The sequence below is a fragment of the Polistes dominula genome, unplaced genomic scaffold, assembly GCF_049000335.1.
Source record: "Polistes dominula isolate Pdom_NZ unplaced genomic scaffold, Pdom_raw_medaka contig_77, whole genome shotgun sequence".
NCBI classification, from domain to species: domain Eukaryota; kingdom Metazoa; phylum Arthropoda; class Insecta; order Hymenoptera; family Vespidae; genus Polistes; species Polistes dominula.
The window spans coordinates 6,246,221-6,273,456 of record NW_028301152.1 but is presented as its reverse complement, the minus strand read 5'-3'; the positions used below and the strand labels follow the sequence as shown (position 1 = coordinate 6,273,456).

The window sequence follows — 27,236 nt, the reverse complement described above, 5'->3', positions numbered from 1 at the left end:
TTAAAATCGACAATTAATATGTATATTTTATGTGCCCAATATTCTTTTCTATATATATTTTTCATATTAATATTAAAATATACGTTAGGTTTCTAAAAAGTAAACTTTTATTTTCCATCTATATATCAAATTACAAGATAATTTATTATATTTCAATAGCATTATGCAAAGCAAATCAATCAAAAATAACGTATGCTGTATTTTTATAGCAAAAAAGTATTTGAAAATGATAAAAGTTTCTGCAATGTTTGTCATAGTCTTTTTGAAGAAATGAATATATTTTATTATTTGATATTCCCTTCCCTGTGTCCGCAGGATTGGGATACAGTGCCTATTTATAAACTCATTTTTATTTTTCCAAAAATGAGTCACATTTTGATGATGGATTCAGAAGACTTGATAAATGAAGAATCCATTTTAGGTAAACTAACTTCATCACGTTTAACAATGTAACTTTTATTATATCATTTTATGTTTAAATGTATAATGTACATATTTTGCAACTAATAATTTCCATTGTTAAAGCCTAATAATTCTTCATCTGTTTATGAAAACAAAATTGAAACTATTTAAAAACATGTATTATTATAAAACAAGATTATAACGTCATAAGACTTCAAAATAAAAAATATTTGACCAATGTAAAATATAAATTTATAATTTATATTATGTATAAAGTAAAAGAAACAGCGTCTGAATAATAATATGTAAATATTACTTACATAAATTATAAGTCATAAAAATTGATTAAGAATTTTAACAATATAGCTTTGATAAATGAATCGAATTTAACACAAATCACATTCCTGCTTGTAATATGTAATATTTTTAGAAAATATGTTTTCACATTGTACATTGTATAAATCATTTAATGAATGCAAATGTAGGGCAACTAGTGTAGGAAATATGCAGAACGGCTTTAATCAAGATCTAATAAAATATATATAAGTTTCAATTGTTAGAGTGAGTCTCTTGTCATGTGTAAGTAGGTCGTGGCTCTTTAAACTTATAAAACTATTACAATAAATTAAGCATTGCAATAATGTGTTGCATGATAAAATTTTGAATAGTTATATAATGTCACGTATATAAATCATTTTATTAGGAAATTAAAGTCTAAAATATATATAGATATATAAGCATTGGATTTATATTGCCATTCATAAAAATGCACTTGTATTTGCAATTAGTAAAAGTGTATTTTTCATCGCATTGGATTTGATATTATGTTAATCGTAGTTTTACTTTTTTTTAAATTACAGTTGTATTAAAAACATAATCATCTAGATTCACACATAATTAAAGATAATATTCATGCATATATACTGCAATGTATATGTATATATGTATATATGTACACAATTGTATTTTAACTATATAAATTTATAGAGATCAGGGTATTGCACATTATAAATCATTGTCAATTCTATCTGTGTATGTGTAAATATGCACGCGTGCATAAGTGCATGTGTAAAAGAATTTACATACGTGTAGGCGCGTATGTAATGTATACATGTATTATATATATTATATATTATATATAAACAAACGTATGTATATGTACACTTTACTACTGTGGTAAAGATAACGTTTTTGCAAAAATTGGATATATTCCTATTTTGTGCAATAGCTTATAATTTATGAACATTTTGAGGTATCCTAATTTTTTTTATAAACCAAAATTTGATTAAATACAAATTTTAATTTGAAGTATAAGTAAACATAATGCATGTAGATATTCATTCATTAAAATAAATATAGTAAAATTTTACAATGCGGAAAAAAATGGAAACAGAATTATCAGTATAACTGATATCATTTTGAAATGCATAAATATATCTATAATATTAATTGTATTTAAGTTAAGAGCAGATAAAAAATTTAATAAATTGTATGTTTATTTAGGGAATAAAGTCACAAATATTATAAATTTCTTTTTCAAATCCCATACACAAGACAGAAAAGATAATTAATATTGCTCCGATGACACTTGTTGATGATGGTTCTTCTCCAAAAACATATATTTGTACAATATATGCTAGAATAATATCTAATGATCTAGTAATCGATACTTTCCCTGCTCCTTCAATTTTTAAAGCTTTCGTTACAAGAGCTTGCCCGCAAAGTCCAGTTATTGATAAAGAAAGTATTTTACCCCACGTAAACCAGTCATTTGGTAAAATCAACTTGTGTTCATTATTTCCAGGAATAATGAAGAAGAAAAATGTTGCTGCTATGAGTGACCATGTAGATAAATTTAGAACAATTATGGAATAGTGTATTTCTTGACATTTTCTCATTATCACAATATTTAAGGCTGTAAATAGAGCTGCTGTCAGTGCATATACATACCCTATAACATCATATGGTTCTGCTTTATGTGTCTGCAAAACAAAATTATAATATGAATCTTTTTAATATCGTACATGAATGTGTATCGAATAACTGGTAAGTCCTTAAATGTATTAATGAAATAATTATTGAATATCCAACATTTGAATTATAAATATCTAATTATGAACCTTGTTAACACGTTGCTTTTATTTTTAACATTATATGATGCATAGGTAATATATATTATTTTTAGTTGTAAAATAAAAAATATCTATATTTTATTTAATATAAATCATTTTTACCTGAAATAATAATGGAGGCCTAGCTACAAGTATAACACCCGTAAAAAGCATACAAGCAACTATTATGCGCAACAAACCACATGGTTCTTTTAGGAATAGGAAGGAAAGTACAATAACAATAATTGGAGAACTAAATATAATTGTTGTAGCATCACCCAAAGGTAATTTTCTAAAGCTGTAGTATAATAATGATAATGTCATTCCACCTACAAAACCCTAGAGAAAATTTGCACATTTCAAAAAGTTTTAATTTTAAAATACTATTAACTTTAATTCTTGATAACAAAAATTTGTATAAATTTTTATAACAGAAATATCATGTAAATAATTATTTGTAAAATAAATAAGCTCAAGCTTCTATTATTGATAGAAAAAGAATACGAGTAAATAAATAACAGAAATTCTAGGATATATGTATCAGTATACGTACCTGAAGGTGTATAAGCATTTGTTGATTTTTAGGTCCTATTATATTCTTAGTTGTTTTAATCGCAATAATAACCATTACTAATATTTGCAGAACTGCTCTAATAATTAGCAATATCATCGGATCAACATTACGGATTGCTTTTACTAAAGCAGAGCTGATTGTAAAAAATGTACCAGATAGGAAAGCTAAAAGTATACCAAACCATTTTGTACCTTCCTGGTACGTTTCAATGTTGTTAGCAAATTGTTCATTATAGTGGTAAGTAGGGTGGATACTATTGTAGGAAGTTGTAGATTTAATGCTGAACTTCATAACTAAAATGATTGTAAACCTGCACTATACACAATTTTCTTGAAAGTAATACATGTAACAGACTACTGTCTACGGTAGATCTGTTACAGACAATTAGCATATAGCTTAATGCGTCGAAAAGATTAAAAGAGGATTAATAATCCCTAACAGGTGAAGTGAAATAAAGTAGTATCAAACGTCTACATTAAAGCTGTAATTGTAAAATATATAATGCACAAAATTTATACAACAAGATAAAAAGTGTTTGTAAGGATATAAAAAGATTAAACTAAGTAAAATATATTTTTATTAATTTTCTATACATGTCTATATATTTTAATATAGATTTCATATCAAATGTAAAATATATTATTATCAATAAGTATAATTATATTACCTATGTATGTGTCCACACATACACAAATATAATAAAAATGAGTAAATATTGAACTGCCTTATAAGTAATATAAGAATTATCAGTATTTTAAATCTAAATAAACATCACCAGTATCGTTATTACTGAATATTCTAATATTACCTGTATTGCTAAAACCAATAGTTTATATGCATACAATAAGTTAGTCCTTCCCAAATTTTAAACTCTTGGCTGGTTGATCAATACGATATAAATTATTTCCTAAATTAAAATATCCCAAATATTCTATGGTTTCAGGAGTAGTGTCGATATGATAATGCCCTCCTTCACCATGATTTGAAAAACTGTGAAAATGTTGTACTCTCAGATCTAAATCCTATAAAAATATTATAAAGCTTTCAATTGATACAACAACCTGTTATAACTTCATAAATTATATATTATTAGTCAGAATTAATAAAAGATAATTTATTTTCTGATCTAATCTAATCTATTTTTAACAGTAAGCTTATAAATATTTTTATTTATCTTTAATTATTTTAGTTTTAAGTAAATATATTACAAATTTTTATATGAACTTACTGTTTCTGAGCTTACAAATGTACCAACAGCTACAAGAGGAGTTGACATATTGTAAAACTTTAACCAATCATCTAGTTGTTGTAAAGTGTCTAATGGTGTAGTGGAAAAATCTGGCATAACATGCTGTTTTACTTTTCCTTCGTTGATTAAAAATGTTCCACCTAAGCCTATTTAAAAAATAGTACTAATGTTTCTTACTTAAATAAGATTGATAATATATTATATATACACACAAAATATCTTAAGACTAAGACAAGGATTTAATGTACACTTAAAAAGAACAAAATATTATGTAAAGTTTGACAGGAAATACTTTGTTACAGAATTATAATCAAATTTTGAATGTGTATATGCAACTCTATCTTTACATTTTTTGATTTTTAATTATGAGAAGTTCTCAAACAAAAAATTTATGCTACGAAAATTACTTCACATGACAAACTAGAACAAAGAATTCAAAATACAATCATGAAAACTCAAGAAAATTCTCACGAACTTGTTGTTATTAATTCTATTATCAATCGATATCAAGATTACATTTGAACATAAGGATAGCATTTTGAAATGTGTCTTGAAAAACTTCTGGTAATTTTTTTTATTAGATCTAATTATCTATATCTAATATTTAATATCGATTTATAATATATTTTCTATTATACAAATATAATATGTTATTATATGATAAAAAAATACGCAGATCTGATAAATGCAGTCTGATAAATGAATAAACTTTGCATACCATTTTTTTGTTCTTTTTAAATGAAGATTAAACTTTTGCAGTTTGGTCATCGAAGTTTTGAACACCCTATTTATAGTTTACTTACCAACAAGTTTATCTTTATAATGATGTGCAAGTGCTTTTTGCATGCAAGCTATGAAGTCATCCTTGCCCGTGCGCCTCTTAACATGCACTTTTAAAACGGATCCTGTTTCACCTTTACTTACAAAAAGATTTGCTAATATTGCAAGTCGCGTTTCATTACGATTTAATGTTTCAAGTTTACAATTTCCACTTGATTTATCAACTGACGCAATGCGTGTTTCATTCTTTATTCCAGATGATGAAATAACTAAATTCATCATTAACTAAAATATTACTAGTTATAATATAAAAATAAATAAATGTGAAATGTATATATATATAATCATTCTCATACTTCACAATTAGAATTTATATATGGCCATGGTCCAGCTCCTGCACCGATAACAAAAGACTTATCAGAATAATTCATGTGTTGCAAAAGCTCATGAATATTATATAACTTATCCCTTTGAACAATAGGCAACAGATAAGATGGACCTCCAATTTCAAGAACGGTAGGATTACCACTTAAACCTAATGATATTTGAAATAATTTTATTACTAATATATATGAATTCTATCAACATAAATTAAAGTAAAACTTAATATTTAGCATAATAATAAAAGTGATAAAATCCAAATAAAATAATACCTGAGGCTGAAAGTAAAAATGGTTCCTTTGTTAAGTCTGGACAATTTACAATTTCTACTTTAACTTCAGCAAAATTTGTAGATAATCCTTCCTCTAAAACTGTAACACACATGATTTATTAGATAAAATTAAAAATATTAAAAAATCAGTTAAACTTGTATAGTCATTAATAAATTTATAATATTTACCAGTTTTTATTTCATTAAGACCTGGTACATGTAATGGTCTGTGAGTAATTTTCAATTTTTTTACATCTAATGTTGCCATATTGTTAAAATGTAGATTTTGGTCGAAAAAAAAAATTATACTATAGAAATTATTATTAATGAACTTTGTAAATTATTTTAATATGGCTAATTGTAATATAAAATAATTTATGAAATAAGTAAAGAAAAAGAAAACACGTAAAACCAGTGCTGTCAGATCGTGGGTAAATCTTACCCTCTCCCTGTGCCACTGGGATTGCACACAATGAAAGTTTTCCATGTCCGTGTGTTTGGGATGTCGAAAGAAGTCGAGTGTAACCGAAGTTGGCGGGCACGCCGGAGTGGCACACTATGAAAGCGACTCGTGTCCATGTGTTCGGACGACACGAGTCGCTTTCATAGTGTGCCACTCCGGCGTGCCCGCCAACTTCGGTTACACTCGACTTCTTTCGACATCCCAAACACACGGACATGGAAAACTTTCATTGTGTGCAATCCCAGTGGCACAGGGAGAGGGTAAGATTTACCCACGATCTGACAGCACTGCGTAAAACTATAAAGAAATAACAACTGAACACTATCTAATCATATTCCCCTACTCTATGACCTTCTCGTTGAAGTATATACCTATCTTTCCATATCACACATATTTTTCTCACATTCACGTAATGTTACGTTAATAACTTGGTTACTGATTTTACACTGATAGGAAAATTCCTTTAGCATAAATTGTATTTTATTGTATAGTAAAGAATATGATATCGATCGGGATCATTTATATCTATTTGAAATGTAATAAGAGATCAAGAAAAAATATTTTTAATACAGTATAGAAATATTTTTTAAAATAAAATTTAGTTAATTTGATTGCAGTTTGAAGAAAATATAGACAAATTTGTAAAACAACTGTAAATTTATAAAGAACAAATATTACTGTCACGCATTTACATTAGTTAAATTTGAGTCATATAAATTTTTGGTTAAAAGCAAAATGATTCATTATTCTCCTATCAATTAATCTGTTCTTTCATTACTTAAATTTACTAGTCATTACTCCATGCTTAAAAACAAAAGTTATGCAACACACGATTTTACGAGGTTAGGCGATGTCAAATAGCGGGGTCATCTTTTACTTTACCAAAGCAAGCTGATATACCTAGGCATAATCTTTTAGTTGTCCAAATTTGACATAATATAGAATACTCTATACTGTAAACAAGCTTCTTAAAATAAATTAAAGTATACAGGGATTATTTTTAAAAAATTTACATTATAGCTTTTTATATATCTTTACATTTAAAATATAAGATTATATAGTTAAAATTGCTACAAACATATAATTGTTTGATTTAATACACAATTTTTTTTATACGCAAAGTATTCCATTCACAAATCATGTTTATAGAACATATGTATGATCATAGTACGTTTTTAAACATAATCGTCACAAAAAAAACCTTATGTAAATATAATTAGATAAAGTAATGTTAATAAAATTGCCAGTTTGAATTTTAGCACGAAATTTATCAAATGATCTTAATATTACTGTAAATATTTTAATTTTAAAAATATTTAAAAAATAGTTAAACTAATTATAGTAAAATATAATAAGAACTTGTCCAAAATTTAAATAAATCTAAATGCTTTATTATATAATTTTTTACTAATTAAAAAATTTAATATTATAGCAATTATGTATAAATATAAAAAAAAGTGTATGCATGTGCACACATAATTGCTATGTAAGATTATTATCAATATAATGTTAATATATAATAATCATTATGATAAAATTTAAGGGAATTGGAGATATAACTTTGAAAAACATTCCCTAAGTGGATCAACAGTAGTTGAAACAAACATAAATATGCAATACTATTTTTGAATATCGAAATAGACTGAGATAATTTCTGATAATCCTTTTTATTCACACACCATATACAATGAGCATTAGCTACTAAGTCACTACTATTATCGAAACTAAAAATTGCTTATGACCTTATTAAAATTAAATTTTGTACCCATGTCAACCTAATAAGTACTATGTACCTTTTAAACCTTGAACTACTTATTTTTATATGCTATGTTTGTATTTTTTTTTTATGTAGTTTTGAATTCATAGACACAATGCTCTATAACTGAAGTTATGTTACATATTTTCTATGAGATTTTAAGTTTATGGAGATATTTTTCATAGTGTTATTGTTAAATCTTAAGTTGTAAGTTCAAAACTAATGAAAAAAAGGAAGCTTTCATGAAAACGTATAACACTACAAAAACGTTATAGAAGCAAAAATATAGATGTATATACATGTATAAAAAAATGCACAGGTAAATAATTACAAATTTCAAACAGTATAAAGTAGGTCAATATTTATACAATAACTATGTAAGGATTTTTGAGGAGGTACATATGCGTATAAGTATATATATACATGATTCTTTATATATATATGTATATATAAAATAAATGTATACATAATAGACCATACTTTTTACAAATAGTAAAATTTAAAACAGAAATGTATAGATTTAAATTTATATCTTCAATAATTATTTTTACAAAATAATTATTTATTGCACCTGTGAGCAATTATTTATAAAAATGCTTATGCTTGTAATTTGTCTTGCAATAGTTTTTCCAATTTACGTACATCTACTGCAAATTTACGAATACCTTCACTTAATTTATCAGTTGCCATTTGATCCTCATTTAAAAGCCATCTGAATTTAGCTTCATTTAAACTGATTTTTTGTAGGTCACTTTTCTTAGCTGCATCCTCCGTTAATACTTTATGAATAGGTTCATTGCTTTTTTCTAATTCTTCTAATAACTTTGGACTAATAGTTAAGAAATCACAACCGGCCAATTGCTTAATTTCACCTAAAATTTTTATATATTAAAATGTCTATACATCAATTTGTTTTTAATTTATTATAAATTTACCTGTATTTCTAAACGAAGCACCCATTACAACAGTTTTATAACCGAACTTTTTGTAATAATTATAAATTTTTGTAACTGACAATACCCCTGGATCTTCTTTAGCTTCATAAGATTTTATACCGGTCTTCTCTACATACCTGTAAAAAAAATTGTTATGAATTATATATATAATTTTAAATATTAAGTTAAGCAGAACATTTACCAATCAAGAATTCTGCCAACAAAAGGAGAAATAAGAGTTACTCCAGCTTCTGCACAAGCTACAGCTTGAGTGAAAGAAAATAAAAGAGTTAGATTGCAATGAATGCCATATTTTTCCTCAAGTACTCTATAAAAGTATATATTAAAGTTTATTACATTTCAAATATTATTAATATAATCATAATTTAATTTATATATAAAAACACTTACTTTGCAGCTTGAATACCTTCCCAGGTAGAAGCTAATTTAATTAATACACGTTCCTTGCTTATTCCATTCTCTTCATATAAATCAATTAATTTTTTTGCTTTTTCAATACTACCATCTTTGTTGAATGATAGTCGAGCATCTACTTCAGTAGAAACTCTTCCAGGTATAATATTAAGTATCTCTTTACCAAACAAGACACACGTCAAATCTAATGCTGCTTCAATTTGTTCTTCTGGTGTACTAATAATAAAATACAGTTTTCATTAAAATGCAAAAATAAGCAAATATTTTTACTTACGATCCTGTCTTCTTGCCATAATGTACAGCTTTATCAATTAAATGAGCATATTTCTTTTGAGTGGCAGCAGCAAGAATCAAAGATGGGTTTGTAGTTGCATCCGTTGGTTTAAATTGTTTCATAGCTGTAATTAATCATTAAGCCATGTATAATGTTATAATTACTATCTTAACTGTTTGGAAATTTTTATTATTTCCAAAGATATTCAATAAAATATAATGCATTAATGATTCAATTCTACATTTAATTATTTAATTGGAGCCAATAATCATAATCTTTATTAGTAAAAATGAAGACATTTATTTACTATGCCAAGATATTATAACATTAAATAATAATTTACTTTATTATATCTATTGCCAAGGCAAGTTTGCATATGATCATTTCAATATATAAATATATTAACATACATATGAACATTTTTGAAATGGTCATGCTAATATCAATATATATATATATATATAATATATGTATACGTATATGTATATAATTTTTATTTAAAACTATAATTTTATTTCTTTTTATATTAAATTTAATATACATATAATCATTAATATTTAAATATACAACATATATATTATATAAATATAAAAAAAAATAAATTATGCATTGTATTACGTCTACAAAAACTAAGTTTGATCACCTTCACCTTTGCCCGCAATCATACGATTTCGAACATATCCTTGATTACTCAAATTATTATTTACTTACCTTCAAAGTCACCGGTGTCGGCGACAACTGTTGTCATCTCCTTTAATTGGGCTAGTGAACTCGACATCTTCACTTTCTTTAATTGAGGCTCGCTCATTTTGTCGATACTTTTATAAACTTTGAGTTCATTGAAAAATTTCTCGACTGGAGCGCGTGGTTGCCAAATGCTTCTGGATGTTATCATTTGTGACGTTATAATGTGATGGCGCTGATGAAACTCTAAATTTTAGCCACTAATTGTAAGTTAGAATATCAAAGTACACAAAATACAATTAACATGTAAAATATTAAGAAACATAATAAAACTATTTCTTTTTTCCATTTATTTCTATATTAATTTATATCTGGCATAGATCACTATGGTATGAATATAAATATTTATAAACTGAATAAAATAATTGCAAAAAAAATATATTTTATTGATAATTAATGAAAAGCGAATATATGGGTATACATATATGTATTTAATGCTACATTCCAAAATTTTTTAAAAAGTATTTATCCTATTAAATCCTGAATAAAAAACTGCATGATGACTTGCAACTTGTATTATAAAGAATACTATAGGAATTCTGCTCGAAGAATAAATATAATTTTAAAATATAATTTTTCTTTTAAGTTTTATTGTACAAATTAGAATTGGAAAGGAAAAACAATTTGAGAATTCTAAGTGAGATAAGAGATAATTCTTTGTATAATAATATGTATTATTATTCAGTAAAGTATATTTAGAATGATGTAACAAACTAATGATATCAGATTTTTTGGTAATATAATTATTATGAGTTATATCAATTATAACTTTTTATTTAATTTTCGGAAAGATGATGACATTTTAATAGTTTGCGTTAATTAAGTAATATAGGTTACAATTGCGTAAAAATGAAAATTTCTCTACACTTTTAATAGTTAAGAATAGGTAATAACGTGAACAAGTTTATTTTTAATTTTTTCTTAAAGCATTAAACATTACTATTTATTTACTGATTTATCGTATTTCATTTGTTAATATTAATAACTTATAAAACATAAAGATCACTCTTTCTCTCTCTATGAATATAAAATATACATACACATTTAATATAATTGTTTAAAAATATTATTTTGTTAATGTGTGACTACTATAACATTTACAATAAGTAAAATTTATTTCAAGATGGGGAACATTAAAAAAAATGTATTTAACAAGTATTAATTTCATGATTAAATGATTATTTAGATATGACTGTATTCAAAAGAAATTTAATTCATAGAAAAAGATAATTTTTAGTGGTTATTAACAGAATTATATTATTGCCACAGTAAGCTGTAAAAGAAACAAATATGTTTTATTATGAGTTTGTAGTTTTATCTAAATTAGAAATGAATATTCTTTTACTTTCATTTATATTATTGTATATTGAAAGATAACCTACTTCATAAGCGATAGTGGAGGCATGCCAGGATCTGCACCTTTTCTAAATCCTAGAAATATATTTAATGATTAAACATTTATAAATATTGTGTTACAAATATTAATAACTATTTACAATAAATATATTATAAAGACTAAATAGGAAAATCTAACCTAAAAAGAGGACTGTAGGAATAAAACCCCAATGAAATATAACTTTGCTGACATCTAAGACAATTGCGATTTTTTGCTTTGTGCTTGAATTTATGGCCATTTTTTAAAAATTAATTTTTAATAAGAAAGCCAAGAAAATAATACGTGTGTGCTCTGTGCAAATCTTTTTCTTGCAATCTCAATAGAAGCAAATGTGAAGTCCAATAATTTGTAATGTACCTAACCTAAAAATATGTTATACTCAATATATAAAATAAGCCTTAATACTTTCCTTTCCACGTGACCAATTAAATAAGGTTACATCGGAATGTATCCTATTTCTAAGTTATTATAGGTGATCTTTCAAAGATTTAATTATTAAGTCTTATTTACAGTAATAAATAATATCGATTTAAATTTAATTTGAAAAATTCTTTGAATACTTGTTTATTATAATTATAATTATAATATTATTATAATTATTACTCTATTTTATAATTATTAGGATGAAGACAATTGCGTAAAATATATAAATTTTACATTAATTTTTTGACTAATGGAATGATTAATAAATTTATTATTTTATTTCAATTATTTTCTGTTTAAAATTACCATAAAAGTGAAATATAGTAGATCCTCTAGTATCTCAATTAGTAGAGAGGCATAACTGTGTGTCGGATAAAAGAATTTTGATATAATAAAATTAATTTGTATCATAATTTTAAGCATCTATTCAGAATAAAATTTTTAAAAATTGTCTGTAAATTGAAGCCTCTGTAAGAATAGATATTCAAAAGCTATATGAATTATTTATCTTATAAATATTGACCTTGGATGACCTTGAGTCATACGTTGTTGTACTGCACTCTTGATCCACTATCATGCAGTAGAAAAAAAAACATATCAATCCATTTAAAAAAAATGAAGGTGACCTTAAGAGCTTCTGTCGTCTCCATCCATGCAAAAAATATTTACACTATCTTATGTACTTCTTCATGCTATATAAGTTTTGTATATTTTTCTATATTATAATAAATAACGGAAATATTTAGGTGCTAATAATCGGTGAACCACGGTGAAATGTGATATAAATTCTAAGATAAGATATGTATACAAAATGATTATTAACATTCTATATCGTATTTATAGGATAATTATCTTTCTTATTCAATTATTAGATACACTAAAAGATTAGATTTATTTTTAAAACGTTATTAAATAAATATTAAATAATTATAGGAATATAAAACTATGTGCTTTTATATTTATTATTTCCTTTGTACATTTTACAATAGTAAGATTCAAATAGATTTTAAAATAAGTATATACTTTTGGGATATTCTTTCCCTAGGTTACTAGGCGCGTTAAGGCGCGTTCACACCGACGCGAGGAACGGCCGCGGAGAAAGGAATGGGCCTAGGAGACTCCGTGTGGAGGAAAGAAATTCCCGATTATATTTTTGATCCCGTGGGACGATATTTATTTGTCGGCGTGGTGTGCCACGTGGTCACGTACAGAAGATAATGTTTGCACACAGGAGATACTTTTTACACAGTGAGCGCGATGAGAGAAGTGCGACCGGACGGTTCGACTGATGAAGCAGAAGTGATGTGGTTTTTCCTGCGTGTGCACCGCCACGGCGATCCAGGCATGCGGAAGTGGGGAGAGCAACAGTCGCAGTGGTCACTCTTCTGCTCTGACCAACCAAAGGCGTGGTCAGGCCAATCAGATGCCCCTGCGGAACCGCGTCATGAGGTGCTTGCATATGTTAGTGCTGGCGGCCGAGAGGTGTCAGCACTTTTCCTGCGCGCGCTGCTATAGCTGCGCGCTGTTGGCCGAGAGATGTCAGCACTGCGCTGGTGCGAGACGCCACAGCCACTCCCCCTCTGGACCGGCTGCCGGAGGCAGGCGGAAGGTAACTCTGCGGAGGATGTTGGGCCGATGCTTCTGTCTGGGTGCTCCGCTGTTAGGCATGATGGTGCCTGGTTTGGCGGAGGGCGGTGGCGAGACAAAGAGAGGTCTGGACGCCGGAGGTGGGTCCTGAGTCACTGGCCGAGTTTTAGGCGCTGGTAGTGGTGAGAACGATGAAGTCGGCGACCGCGGAGGCGGTGCCGAAGCCTGTGTCGTGGTGAGAGCCGGTGCACGGTTCAGATCCTCTGGAGTCTGGGCGGATGTCGACAGTTTCGGAGCAGGCGAATGAGCGGGTGCGTCTGACGGGTGGTCGTCCGAGGTGTCCAGGTATGCTGGCTTCAAGGCGTCTGTAGACACGGACTTTTCAGCGCCGTTCACCAGGATGACATACACTTTGTCATTGATGCGGCGGATGACTTTGTGTGGTCCTGTGTACGGAGGTTCGAGCGGTTTTCTGACCGTGTCGACTCGCAGGAAAACGTGCGAGCATGTTCGGAGGTCCTTGAAGAAGAAAGGACGGTGGCGAGAGTGGTCCGTTGCCGGAGTAGCACTTAGAGTCTGCATGAGTCCCCGTAGTCGGCCGACGAAGGAGGTCGGGTCGACGGGTGAACTGCTGGGCGTGAAGAAACCGCCGGGAACGCGAAGCGTTGTGCCGTAGACCATCTCTGCCGGCGAGGCTTGCAAGTCCTCCTTGTACGCGTTCCGTAGGCCGAGTAGCACAAGAGGAAGTGCGTCGGGCCAAGGAACTCGAGCGCACATTAGTGCTGCCTTGAGTGTTCGGTGGAACCTCTCTACCATGCCGTTAGCCTGAGGGTGATGAGGTGTAGTGCGGATCCTGGTGGCCCCCGAGGCCTGAGCGAGTGCGGCGAAGAGTGCCGACTCGAACTGGGTGCCCTGGTCCGAGGTGATGGTGAGCGGGCATCCCTTGTCCGCAATCCAAGCCGATGTGAAGGCCCTGGCGATGGTTTCTGCCCGGATGTCCTTGAGAGGAACAGCCACTGGCCATCTGGTGAATCGGTCGATGATGGTAAGGGAGTACCGGTATTCTCCTACCTGGGGCAGTGTGATGAGATCGACGTGCACATGCTCGAATCGACTTTCCGTGGTCTGGAAGCGGGAAAGCTCTGCGCGGTTGTGTCGCGCGACCTTGGAGCGTTGACACGGTAGGCATGCGCGTGCCCATGCGGTGATGTCCTTACGTAGACCGGGCCAGATGAACTGCCTCGATACATCCCGTACCGTTGCGCGGACACCCGGGTGAGCCAGACTATGAATGGCTTCGAAAGCGGCTGTGCGGAGCGAGCGGGGTAGGTATGGCCGTACTCGTCCGTCGTGTATGTCGCAGGTCACCTCGAATCCTTCGACGTTGAGGCGCTGAAGGTTGAGTGAGGTGCGTGCTGCGAGCGATGGGAGCTCGTCATCCCTGGCCTGTGCTGCGGCGATGGTCTCCGGGCTAAGTGCCGAAGGCAAGCTGATTGTGGCGCAGGTTGAGGTTGGCGGCGTCGGCGATGACGTAGTGGCGTTCGTTGGCCCATCCGGAGCTGGAGCGTCCTCCGTCGTCCGGGAGAGAGCATCGGCGACGACGTTGTCTGCGCCGTCCACGTGCTGGAACGTGATGTCGAACTGGAGCAAGAAGTCCAGCTGACGTTGTTGACGTGGTGAGGCCTTGTCCGAGGGTTGGTTAGCCGCGAAGGTGAGCGGACGATGGTCCGTTAATACTGTAAACGGACGACCCTCGAGGATACGTCGGAAGTGGTGAACTGCTAGGAAGACGGCTAGGAGCTCCCTGTCATAGGTGCTGTAGCGAGCCTGCGTCGGTGACAATGTTTGCGAGAAGAAACCGACAGGCTGCCATTCACCGTTAACCAATTGTAGGAGCGCGGCACCAACGGCCGTGCTGGATGCGTCGGTAGCCAGCCGAAGAGGAGCAGTAGGCGACAGGAAAGCGGTTTCCACTGCTCCGGCCAGGCTGCGTCGTGCGTCCTCGAAGGCTCGATCTGCTGCGTCGTTCCAAACCAGCGGACGCCGGCTGCGCTTGGGAAGACCCCGAAGAAGCTGGTTGAGCGGCGCCTGGATGTGAGCTGCATGCGGTAGACTCCTCCTAAAGAAGTTGATGACGCCCAGGAAGCGTCGCAGGCCTTTTGGTGTGGTAGGCTTCTGGTAGTTCCGGATGGCATCGATCTTGCGCTCCGGAGGACGGATGCCGTTGGCGGAGACTCGGTAGCCCAGGATGGTGACGCTGGGCAGTCCGAGCTGGACCTTGTCCACCTTGTAAGATAGTCCGGCCTCCCGTAGACGGTCGAAGAGCATCCGTAGGTGACGTAAATGTTCTTCGTGCGAGGAGGACCGGATGAAGAGGTCGTCGATGTAGCTTCGGACGAACGGTAGGTCCCGGAGTAAGGAGTCCATAAACCGCTGGAACGTCTGTGATGCGTTCCGAAGACCTAGCGGCATCCTCTGGAACTCGTATAGACCGAACGGCGTCGTGACCGCTGTTTTCTCGATATCTTCCTTGGCCATCGGAATCTGGAAGTATGCCTCCTGGAGGTCCAGTACCGAGAAAACCGAGCAGCCACCGCTATCCTCGAGTAGGTCCTCGATGACAGGAAGGGGATAGCGATCCGGAAGCGTGACGGCATTGAGACGACGGAAGTCTCCCGTAGCTCGGAACCCGCCTGTGGGTTTTTCCACCAGGTGCAGAGGGCTGGCCCATGGACTCGACGAAGGCCTGATGACTCCCTGACGCAGGAGGCGGTCGAACGTGGCTTTCGCCGCTGCTAAGCGCTCGCCGGAGAGGCGGCGCGGTCGCTCGAAGACAGGCGGTCCGGAGGTTGTGATGCGATGCACCACCGAGGAGCCCTGAAGCGCTGCTCCCCTCTCGGAGGGCTGGGCGAGGTCTGCGTACTCGGCGAGCAGCTTGTCGTAGGCGGTGCGATAGTGGAGATCCAGGGGTCCCGCGATGGCGTCGACCCCGTGAACGGAAGCCTTCCGGTAGTGCATCGTCGCTTCCTTAGAAGAGGCCGGGTCGATCAGTCGTTGCCTTCGAATATCCACCAGGAGGCCTGTGTGGTTGAGGAAGTCCGCTCCTAGGATGGGCACGGGCACGTCGGCGACGGTGAATACCCAGGGGAACTCGCGTTGCAGACCCAGGGTGAGCGTAAGTAGGCGTCGTCCGTAAGTGGGGATCGGTGACCCGTTGGCCGCGATGAGCTGGAGACTGTCCTGGGACAACGGTCCGGAAACTAGGCGGCGCGGCAGGAGTGATACCACGGAGCCGCAGTCGATGAGCATCGCTTGTCTGAGCGAGCTCTCATGAACGTGGAGGCGGAAGTCCGAGAAGGATCGAGCGGCGCCACCGTGTACCGCCAAGTTGTGCGGCGGCGCTACTCGTTTAACGCCCTGTCCTGTTCGTAGCTACACGGTGGGATGCAGTGCAGTGCCCTCTCCTGGAATTTCCGGTGGTAGCGACACCAGGGCGATCTCGTGGACGTGGCGCCCCCCCGGCTGCGCGTGGCCGGGAGCGTGAGCGAGAGCGTGATCGACCGCCGAGAGTGACGGTCAACCGGTGGAATTGGTCGGCCATCCGGTTGAGTATATCGGTCTGCCGGTTAAGTTGATCGGTCATCCGGTTGAGTTGCTCGGCCATCCGATTGTTAGAGAGGGTCAGGTTGGCGAGTGTCGCGTGCATCGCCGTGTGTTCCCCGTCCACGTGGTCCCGCCGAAGTGGGGGCCCGGATAGGGCGGTGCCTGGCGGAGAGAGAGAGCGCCTCTTTTGGGTAGCACAGACACCCGGCGCGAACTCGCAGACGCCGTCGGCCCTGGCGGCGAGCTCGTCCAGGTCCATATTCTGCAGGAGCCGCAGTAACTGGGAGATTTGCGGAGGCAGGAGGTCGAACCATCGGACCTTGATGGCGTCGTCACTGACGTTGTCGCCAGCGAGGTGGCGCATGTGGCGAAGGAGCTGAGACGGCGAGCGGTCGCCCATAGTAAGGCCGGAGAACAGCTTCTGCAGCCGTCTCTCCACCGTGTCGCCCAAACGAGCGATGATGTGCTTCTTCAGCTGCTCGTATTTACCGGTAGCTGGTGGCGTCCTTAGCACATCCTGGAGCTCCTCGACCGTATCCTGGTCCAATTCTGCTAAGGCGACGTAGTAGCGTTCGTCGTCCGAGTGCATCCGGTAGTTCATGAAGATGGCCTCCAGCTGCACGAACCAGAGGTCCGGATGTCGACGCGTGAAGGGTGGATAGCGAGCAGGTCGGCGTCCGGCGTCGCTGGGCTGGCCGGCCTCGGCGTAGGTGCAGGCGGTGGTCAAGACGTCGGAGGTCGGCGTGGTGGCCGGTGCCGTATTCTGACGCTCGGTGTCGCGCTGGGAAGCCTCGGCGCGTGTGATGGGCATCTTCCTCTCTTTTCTTTCCTTTTGAAGGCGAAGAGGTGCCGGTAGTGAAGGAGAATGTGTTACTCACGCGAAGATAGATGGCGCCGGAGAGCACGTGGCGTTGATGAGCACGTGGTGATGCAGAACACGTGGTGTTGCCAAGCACGTGGTGCTGAGAATCCAGTGGTGTGGAGAGCACGTGGTGCTGAGAAGATGGTCCTCGGGATCACGTCGGGGTCACCAATTTGGGATATTCTTTCCCTAGGTTACTAGGCGCGTTAAGGCGCGTTCACACCGACGCGAGGAACGGCCGCGGAGAAAGGAATGGGCCTAGGAGACTCCGTGTGGAGGAAAGAAATTCCCGATTATATTTTTGATCCCGTGGGACGATATTTATTTGTCGGCGTGGTGTGCCACGTGGTCACGTACAGAAGATAATGTTTGCACACAGGAGATACTTTTTACACAGTGAGCGCGATGAGAGAAGTGCGACCGGACGGTTCGACTGATGAAGCAGAAGTGATGTGGTTTTTCCTGCGTGTGCACCGCCACGGCGATCCAGGCATGCGGAAGTGGGGAGAGCAACAGTCGCAGTGGTCACTCTTCTGCTCTGACCAACCAAAGGCGTGGTCAGGCCAATCAGATGCCCCTGCGGAACCGCGTCATGAGGTGCTTGCATATGTTAGTGCTGGCGGCCGAGAGGTGTCAGCACTTTTCCTGCGCGCGCTGCTATAGCTGCGCGCTGTTGGCCGAGAGATGTCAGCACTGCGCTGGTGCGAGACGCCACATACTTTTTTAAATCGATCGTCGGTAATAATGGAATCTGTAAGAATAATTATTTATATTGGCTGCACTGCTTGACATGACGTCATGATTGGTCCCGAAATTGAAATCAATAAATGGTGTGCAATGTTGTGTGCACATGACAGTCGGAGGTGATTATGTCAAAACAGCACGAATCCGTATTATTTTTAATTGTGGGTAAATGAAATAAATGCTTTTCACCAAAATGACTGGTAGTACGAAGAGAAAATTGGCAATATTCATAGGAACGTCTAAATGTCTAATTTATGTAAGTTATATTACACTATAAGTGATTTTATATTACTTTAATCAAGCTTGATCTTTTCATTACTATAAGGAAAATGGTTATTGAAGTATTTATAAAAAATAACATTCTCTGCGAAAGAATAAAAATATTCCATATTGTTTAGATTCGTTAATAAATAAAACAGTTATTAAGCATTGGTTTGTCGTAAATATATTACAGCAAACATAGAAATAATTCTACATCCCTTTAAACACATTGCGTTTCATATACTGTTATTTTGATTATTAGATTGTAATTGATGATAGAATTTTTTTAGGCAGAAGCCAAATTCTGTGCCTCTGAACTGCCTGAACAAAGAAAATATTATGAGTGAGTTATATACACGTTTTACACGTTACGCTAATAATTAGTGTATTGAAAAATTTTTATTTGTACGTATATAATTTATATAAAGAGTTTATATAATTATATATATATATATATATATATATATATATATATATATATATATATATATATATATATATATATTATAACGATATATGAACATTACAAAAGATCGATACATGTTTTAATTAGCATATATTCGATTTTCTTTAAAAGAAATTATTTTATAACAAAGGAGTATGATTTGTTTAAATGGGAATTATAAGTGTTAAAGTTTTACGAAAATTATCTTTGTCGTAGGTGTTCTAGAAGTGAATATTGTTGCGCATTCGGCTGCTGTGTGTCTCCTGGACTTCATTTTCATCATTTATGGTATTATTGGTGCGTAAATTTGTAATAATTATTAATAAAAATTTACACTCGTTACTCCAATCTTTTTATTTTCTTCTAGGATCTTAGTTATAATTATGTTTTTGGTGTGTTCCGGAGGTGGTTGGTGGTATCGATATAGGTTACAGGGAAGATATAGAGCCGCTGCATCGGCCATTCCAAGCAGATCTTCCAATTCGAGAACACAAAGTACGCTTCGAAGTCAAACTTGTCAACCACAACAAGCTCGTATTTCTTACAATTCAGCAAGAAACACTGTCCTATTACATCGTATGTGGAAAGGCTAGTAAATCTTTTTTTGACTTAATTTTTATTAGTTATTGAATACTAAAGCTTCATGAAATTATTTTTTAATTCGATATTTTGTCGATAGAATTGCGCACGTTCGATATCATTTTTTGCAATGGAATTAATATTTAACTATTTACCGACCTTTATTATGTATTGAATTTAAGTTCAAAGGTCATTATCTATAATAATTTTCTGGGAATGTTCATAACGGTTGATGGATCTTGGGAAATCGATAGCTGGTATATCAAGACGGTATTTTCTAAAGGAGAGATTTTTCATTAGGTCCTCAAAGGAATGGAACATCTCCTAATTTCAATGGGAACGCTACGACATCAACACATTATCAAAATATGAATGTAGTGCTAAATGATGCAAATTGTCCCTACTATCAATTGTACGGTCCACCGCCGAGTTACGAAACAGTGATTGCTCAAACTCGGGGGAAGACGTCATCGCCGCCCACGTCACCGGAAGTAGGAGCTACCAGGTTGAACTTGGAAGCAGGAAGCAACGTGATAACGAATCCGAGCGTACCTTCATATTTCGCTTATCCGTGCAGCCCGGCGAGATTGAATCCCGTCCTAATGAATTCGGATTCGAGTAGTCAACAGTCTATGCAGCAGTGTTTAAATGGTCCTGTGAATTCTCAACCTAATAGCGCTGAGGATTGTACACAGGAGAACGCAGCGTGCGTTCGTTTTCCGTCATATTGTCCGGAGGAGAACGCTGTCGGTAGTCCTGTTGCCGTTGTAAGACAGAATTTCTGTGTTTCTCCTTTGCGACAGGAGCCGAGTTCGGAAATGCTCTCGCCGATTGACACTTTTGAATTTCCGCCGATTGTTCATAGTACTTCGAGAAGAGGCAATATGCTTAAAACTGAAGTCGATTCGAGTAACTCAAGAGAACGGAAGGTTTTAAGAGATGTTTGTGAGGACATGGAGTATACAGTTTCGCAGGTGCATGGACACATGAAGCTTGAGAAGTGTCCATCGAACGAAAGATACGGAAAGTACCGTCAGCAAGTATGGAAGGAGAATATGAAAGATGACGACTTAGATGAATTTTTCTCGGCCGTTCATTCAAGTATAACGGAGAAACCGGATGAGATCGAAGCTGGTCGAAATAACTCTGGTGGATTATTTAAATTCGTCGGTAAATATGCCACCGGTTCGAAACACGATGTGGATGAGCAGGCTGAAGAAGAAAGAGGAGAGGAGGACGACGAGGAAGAGGAAGCCAGAGACTCTTTAGGTTCTCACGAAAGGACCTTCGTGCGAACGACTTTTGCTTTGTCTGAGAAAACAAAAAGGAAACAAAATTTTGTAAAACGCGTTCTCACGGACGTCGCTACAAGTCCTCAATCAAATCCATCCAATAATGTGATAGCGGGGTCTTTCGTTTCCGCCGCGAGACATTTCGACGCGACGAGAACGAACGCCGACTCTGATTTTGAAAGTAAACGTAGATTAGACAGATCGAAGTCGTTAGATTAAATACTGCGTCCCTTTTTATTCGTGCTCTGATTAATGATTCCTTGTCAATCGATCGCTTATTCATGTATATGTTGTTCGTCGTGTCTGATCAATCCGTCCTCCAGTTAGAAAAAAAGGAGGCACATGTTGAAGCCATTCATAGGAGTCACTTACGTCTCACGTGCCGATAAAATAGATATGATCTTCGAATATGATTTTCAATTATTTAAATTAAGTATATATGTTCTATATATCTACTGGGATAATGCGGAAACGTTTCGCATTTCTCTTCATTTTCCTAAAAATTCATGTAACTTCGTAACAACTCATGTAATATAGTCTTAATTGATGATTTTTCTTGTTGCTAATATTTTTAGATTTTATTATCGATAGATTTCTCATTTAGTTTTTTATTTTACAGTTTTATTCAGTTTATCGTTAAATATTTAACTCTAGATTATGATACTTTACTGTAATTTAAACTTTCGTAAAATTTGCTACTCACAAAAACCTTGTGTCACTTGAAAACATAATATTTTTATTAATTTTTTGGAACAAATTTTTGGAATACTTTCATTTTGAAGCATATGCATAAATATATTTATATTCTTGTTATCCTATATTACTGGCTGTGTGACGTATACGGTGTGTTTCGAAAGGTTACTGGCAAATTTAAGTAGCATATGGAGAAATAGAGCAACTTTCAAATAAAAATTTATTCAAAGCAATTATGGGTTAGTAAAAGACTAATTGTTAAGAATGTAAGCTTTTATATTTCAAATATTATGAAGCGGCACTTCTTTGGTTATTGATAGAGTAGATAAAGCTCTTTATATAGAGTATGTATTATTTAGTAAACTAATAAGTTGTTTTTTTATTTGTTAACGCGTGTTTATTAATCGTGAGTGTAAAGGCTCGTGGGCTATTCTTGTTATTAAGTTAAAGATAATTGCTTTCTCCTATTGATGTATACAGTATGGTACTATATATTTATAAAAAAATTTTGAGATATGCATTTTATCTACGGAACAGTCGCTAAAGATACATATGAAATTGAACGCCTGTACCGAGAACAATTTCTGAACAAACATCATCTAATACATTTTTAGCAGTTTACTAGTATCTCGAGGGAGTGCGTTAATTGCGTACATTGCATCATATATTTAGGTCTTCCATGACAAATTCGGATAGCCGCTATCCAAGAGGAGATATATAAAAAATAATTATTTATGCGAAAGAATAATCATCTAAATATAGTTCTTGCTTAAAAAAGCTTCTACTGACTGAGATTAATTTGGAAAAACGTGGTTTAATAGTCGAAAGTTGTTCTAGTTTGACCCTTTTGCTAAAATTTGTCGGTAACCTTTTAAAACACTTTATAGCTCTAAAAAATCTTCTATTTGGCCAGACCAGTTCCCATGTTTCTCAACAGAAGTTCAATGTCCAACTTGTTTTTCATTGCTTGTCTATTTGTCTCTGTCCTTTCCCTCTTTCCCTATTATCTTTTTCTCTTTATAATCGAGAGTATACATCTTTTCTTACTATTCCTAAATTTCGGCATTAAAAATTATAAGCTTAAATTATCTGACTTTAAGATGTAAATTTATTCTTACATATGTATTTTACTTTGTGCTTGGAGGGTAATCCAGTGCATAAGTATTTATGTATGTATACATATTGTGTATAGACATACATGTATAAGTACATACATATATACATACATACTAAACGTCTAATACATGAAACATGTTGTCGATATAGTTTCTTTTCTGATGAAAGATGTGAACAATTTGAGTCATGACTTTATTGGCTTTCCAATACGAACATTTGTCTTTACGATTTACCTTATATATATATGGGACCACTGTCCGTAGTGATATATAAGATCAGTCCGAATTAATAAGCTACGTACAATCTTTTTTTTTATAAGCCCATTTATGACTTGCTTAATAGTAAATTGTTGTTTTATTTTCTTAATTTCATATCTCATTGCGATAATGAGTAATTGTGTTGTAAATAATCTAGAAAACATTTTCGTTCGTGGTGGTAGTTCTTTACGTAACATATCATGTTCTATCGAGTATGCGGAGTTTCTGTATTTTAAAATTGATAATTATTTATTCAATTTACGCACAAAATGGAGAAAACAAAAAAAGAATCAATGTCGATCTTATATTCAATCCATTTCACATTCTACTTCGATGTGATAAACGTCATTTTCTAATCTTCATCTTTGCACACGTCATTACACTTTACGAAACAGATAAATTTTAAATATTATACATATGTAATGTTTGAATCCATAGGATAATTTACAATAACTATCTTGTCATATTTTTTAATAAGAAGCAACAAAAAATAATATAAATATATATATATATATATATATATATATATATATATATATATATATATATTATTTATATACATTATATTATATTATATTAATATTTATAGATGTCGATGATGGGTAAATGCTGCGTTTCTAATCGGGCTCCATACGAGAGTTTAGTCTTTATCAATAATGCACGTTATTTCAGTCTTAGTATTAAGGAGTAAGGAGAGCACATTAAACAATCAATTATCGGAGTATTGAAACGTTAAATCGTATTTTAAAAAAAGGATTTCTAGTTTGCTTACGTTATTATATGTAATATGACGCATAACGACGATACGAGAAGCTAATATCGAAGAAAGCTTCCAATAACAAATAATTGTGCGTATCTATGTAGAAACTAAGAACAGAATATGATTGAGACAAAGGTGAAGAGATGACGATTATTATTCGATCGATTGTACAGACCCAAGTACGTTTTCTTATATTAAAATAACGCACGTTCTATTTCTTACTCGCTTACACATCCTTATGAGATCCTAATCTATATAAGATCACAATAAACATGCGATTGTGCAAGGTTAACGTAATGATTATCATGTATTACTGCTGAAGAGTAAAATCTAAAATTAATTATTTTATTATATATACATATAATAGTGTAGCAATTAATTCAGTGCTTTTTAAACAAATTTAGTATTTATTTATAAAGTAATACATCTGTTACTTTTCGAAAAGTCTTCATTATTTTTGATGTCCATTTTTCAAAGATGGCGATTTTGATGTAATGAATTTAATATCAAGGCACCGAATTAATTGAAACACTTTATATATTAATACGAGGTACGCTATAATAAAATAATTATTACGACGTCCATCAGGGAATAATGTATTATGTGTGTATATTGAGCGATGCCAGAAAGTCGGCTTCTACAGTGCCACGTTCCGACGTGTTTTGTTTTTCTCAATGAGATTTCAAAACGGAACATAAAAAGTGAAATAAGAGCAATACTTTTTAAAGAAGAAGGAAAAATAAAAAAGAAAAAGGAAACGCTATGACGTGCCACCGTCTGTAACTTTAACTTCTTGTACGTAATAGCGGTCCAAGATAAGCGTACATACGTGCCAATAGCATCAAGTTTGTTTAGATAAGAATGTATCAGTTAAGATGAGATGAAAACAGAGCTCTCATTTTTGCAAATATAAAAAAAGCGGATATAAAATGATATATATACACGCATATGGACAGATAAATAAATACGTGGGTGGGTTAAAAAATATTGAAAATAATATAAAAAGATATTCTTTCGGTCAAATACTTTTATTAAAGAAAGAAAAGTAAAAGTTCTTTTTTTGCTGAGGTTCAAAACTTTTTTACCCACCCTCGTACATATATAAATACACAAACATGCATGCAAAAGTATATATATGCGTGTGTTACACATAGATATGAAATATACATACACTATTTTTTGTAATCGATTCTAATTTATTAAAATGGGTTTATTCAATGGCCCTTGCGAGGTATATGTGCGTGGAAAAAGTATATTTGCGTAATCGCATATGGCGCACAGTGTGTCCAAATTCAGAAAATGGGACCAAAATATGAAGATGTAGTTTAATTTTTTTGAAAATAAGAATTTAGAAGCTTTCGTGGACTCTGATTATGAATCTGATAATCTATTTTTGAAAAACAAAATGGCAGATACTAAATTTGAGGATAATTTGGATGTCATTATCACTGAAAGTAAATAAGAAATGTTTAGAAACAAAAAAATAAATGTTAAATGTTAACAATTTTAATGTTTACAAATGTTTTTTTTAATTATTTATTTATTTGTTTATATTATATTCATTTGTAGTTATATTTATTCATAATTATATAAAGTAGAGTATAAAGTATACCATTGTTACAAATATGTTTGTGCATTACGGTAAAAAATTATGGACATAAGCTAAATTGGGAGCTATTGGTAGCTAAATTTTAAATATTTATTAGGTAAATATTCAATAAATAATTTAAAGTCAATGTGGTGTTTTTTGGGTTTTAAATTACAATTAGAGAGTTCTTTAAATAGATATTTTTAATATCACATCAGCGAAAAACATTTAGCAATATTTTTTCTAAAATTATTATTATTATTTGCTATTACATTTGTTATTTATGTAAATTTTTAAAAACAATTTAATTGTATTTATTTTCAAGCGAATATTCTATATTTATACTTTGAAATCGATCAAATATTAATTTCATTTTGCTTGTTTAAAATGATCGTAATTTTCTGGAAGCAGTGAGTTAGATGTGTAATGCGTTCGATATTCATGTTTGAACTGCATTTTACAAACGTGCATAAGCACTTATCCATAAAAAATGATTGAAAAAAGCTCAGAAAAAATATTATCTGTTATTTTGACCAGATTTTCGGAATTTGGGACCACTGTGCGGTGCCTCGAATTTGGCCGCGGATCCTTAGAGATTTCCAGTATTACTATATTTTGTGTGCGTGCGTAAACTACGTGTTATAATGATAGCTTTAAAAAAGATAAAGAAAAAGAAAAAAAAACGAAAGAAAAACTAACAATAAATCTAGATCCGTGACGATCCTCTTCATCGTAACGTACAAAAATCGCGTGATGTTTTACGCGGAGAAAGTGTATTATGAGTAAGAAGAATTTGAAAAGAAGATAAGCGAAATAAATAAAAAAATAAAAGGAAATTAAATGAAGCAAATATTGTACCTAACATGGAAGGACGTCTTCATGAAATAAAAACATGGAATATTTATTCACATAAAAAAGGAAAAAAAAGATATCAAATTACATGTACGCGCGCCCATGCGTACGTGTAGTACATTTATATAATATGTATATTTATTTATCATGTTTTGATTTTGAATCCTTTTTGAGAGAATTTCGACGTTGATTATATTATGGTAATACGTTAAATAATTATGATATCAAATGGAAAGAATAACATTCATGAAAAGATATAATTATTGGAAAATAATTGAATCAGCGTAAACATGAATTCTTTCAATTTTCAACGTCGAATATCATTCTGATCTGATTATTACCACGTATTTATTCCATCACCACCCCCTTTCTCTCCTCCACCATTTTTTATTCAAATATTATT

The 27,236-nt window shown here is 34.2% G+C and overlaps 5 protein-coding genes and 1 long non-coding RNA gene across 8 annotated transcripts; 1 reads left to right on the top strand and 5 right to left on the bottom strand.

Annotated features, from left to right (window-relative positions):
- Nucleotides 1-402: 402 nt before the first annotated feature.
- LOC107064370 (solute carrier family 35 member G1) lies at nucleotides 403-3,512 on the bottom strand. 2 transcript variants are annotated; one of them, XR_016178397.1, is made up of 4 exons: nucleotides 3,067-3,512; nucleotides 2,637-2,852; nucleotides 723-2,384; nucleotides 403-541 (listed from the first exon to the last, which is right to left on the bottom strand). XR_016178397.1 is itself a non-coding variant. In XM_015317018.2 (3 exons), the coding sequence occupies exons 1-3, from the start codon at nucleotides 3,376-3,378 to the stop codon at nucleotides 1,902-1,904; spliced, it is 1,011 nt and encodes a 336-aa protein (XP_015172504.1). In that variant the 5' UTR covers nucleotides 3,379-3,512; the 3' UTR covers nucleotides 632-1,901. The 2 variants fall into 2 exon arrangements, 1 of the variants encoding a protein (XP_015172504.1); XM_015317018.2 differs by lacking the exon at nucleotides 403-541 and having other exon boundaries at nucleotides 632-2,384.
- A 135-nt stretch (nucleotides 3,513-3,647) lies between these two features.
- Nucleotides 3,648-6,227, bottom strand: LOC107064371 (beta-keto L-gulonate decarboxylase). Its single transcript, XM_015317019.2, has 6 exons — nucleotides 5,958-6,227; nucleotides 5,770-5,868; nucleotides 5,473-5,651; nucleotides 5,140-5,401; nucleotides 4,316-4,482; nucleotides 3,648-4,109 (listed from the first exon to the last, which is right to left on the bottom strand). The coding sequence occupies exons 1-6, from the start codon at nucleotides 6,034-6,036 to the stop codon at nucleotides 3,936-3,938; spliced, it is 960 nt and encodes a 319-aa protein (XP_015172505.1). The 5' UTR covers nucleotides 6,037-6,227; the 3' UTR covers nucleotides 3,648-3,935.
- A 1,652-nt stretch (nucleotides 6,228-7,879) lies between these two features.
- Nucleotides 7,880-10,532, bottom strand: Taldo (transaldolase). The gene is made up of 6 exons (XM_015317024.2): nucleotides 10,343-10,532; nucleotides 9,632-9,755; nucleotides 9,334-9,573; nucleotides 9,125-9,250; nucleotides 8,923-9,059; nucleotides 7,880-8,859 (listed from the first exon to the last, which is right to left on the bottom strand). Exons 1-6 carry the CDS (start codon nucleotides 10,524-10,526, stop codon nucleotides 8,585-8,587), a joined length of 1,086 nt encoding a protein of 361 aa, XP_015172510.1. The 5' UTR covers nucleotides 10,527-10,532; the 3' UTR covers nucleotides 7,880-8,584.
- Nucleotides 10,533-11,128: 596 nt separating this feature from the next.
- Tom7 (translocase of outer membrane 7) lies at nucleotides 11,129-12,050 on the bottom strand. The gene is made up of 3 exons (XM_089177956.1): nucleotides 11,910-12,050; nucleotides 11,758-11,806; nucleotides 11,129-11,648 (listed from the first exon to the last, which is right to left on the bottom strand). The coding sequence occupies exons 1-3, from the start codon at nucleotides 12,007-12,009 to the stop codon at nucleotides 11,633-11,635; spliced, it is 165 nt and encodes a 54-aa protein (XP_089034082.1). The 5' UTR covers nucleotides 12,010-12,050; the 3' UTR covers nucleotides 11,129-11,632.
- Nucleotides 11,909-13,215, bottom strand: LOC149030687 (uncharacterized). Its single transcript, XR_016178398.1, has 3 exons — nucleotides 12,718-13,215; nucleotides 12,501-12,555; nucleotides 11,909-12,133 (listed from the first exon to the last, which is right to left on the bottom strand). It is a non-coding gene; the product is annotated as an uncharacterized LOC149030687 (long non-coding RNA).
- Nucleotides 13,216-19,063: 5,848 nt separating this feature from the next.
- Nucleotides 19,064-26,831, top strand: LOC107064322 (uncharacterized). Of its 2 annotated transcripts, none has more exons than XM_015316886.2 (5): nucleotides 19,064-19,246; nucleotides 19,542-19,594; nucleotides 19,913-19,993; nucleotides 20,064-20,284; nucleotides 20,576-26,831. In XM_015316886.2, exons 1-5 carry the CDS (start codon nucleotides 19,169-19,171, stop codon nucleotides 21,784-21,786), a joined length of 1,644 nt encoding a protein of 547 aa, XP_015172372.1. In that variant the 5' UTR covers nucleotides 19,064-19,168; the 3' UTR covers nucleotides 21,787-26,831. The 2 variants fall into 2 exon arrangements, with proteins under 2 accessions (XP_015172372.1, XP_015172373.1); XM_015316887.2 differs by having other exon boundaries at nucleotides 19,087-19,246; nucleotides 20,102-20,284.
- Nucleotides 26,832-27,236: the final 405 nt, after the last annotated feature.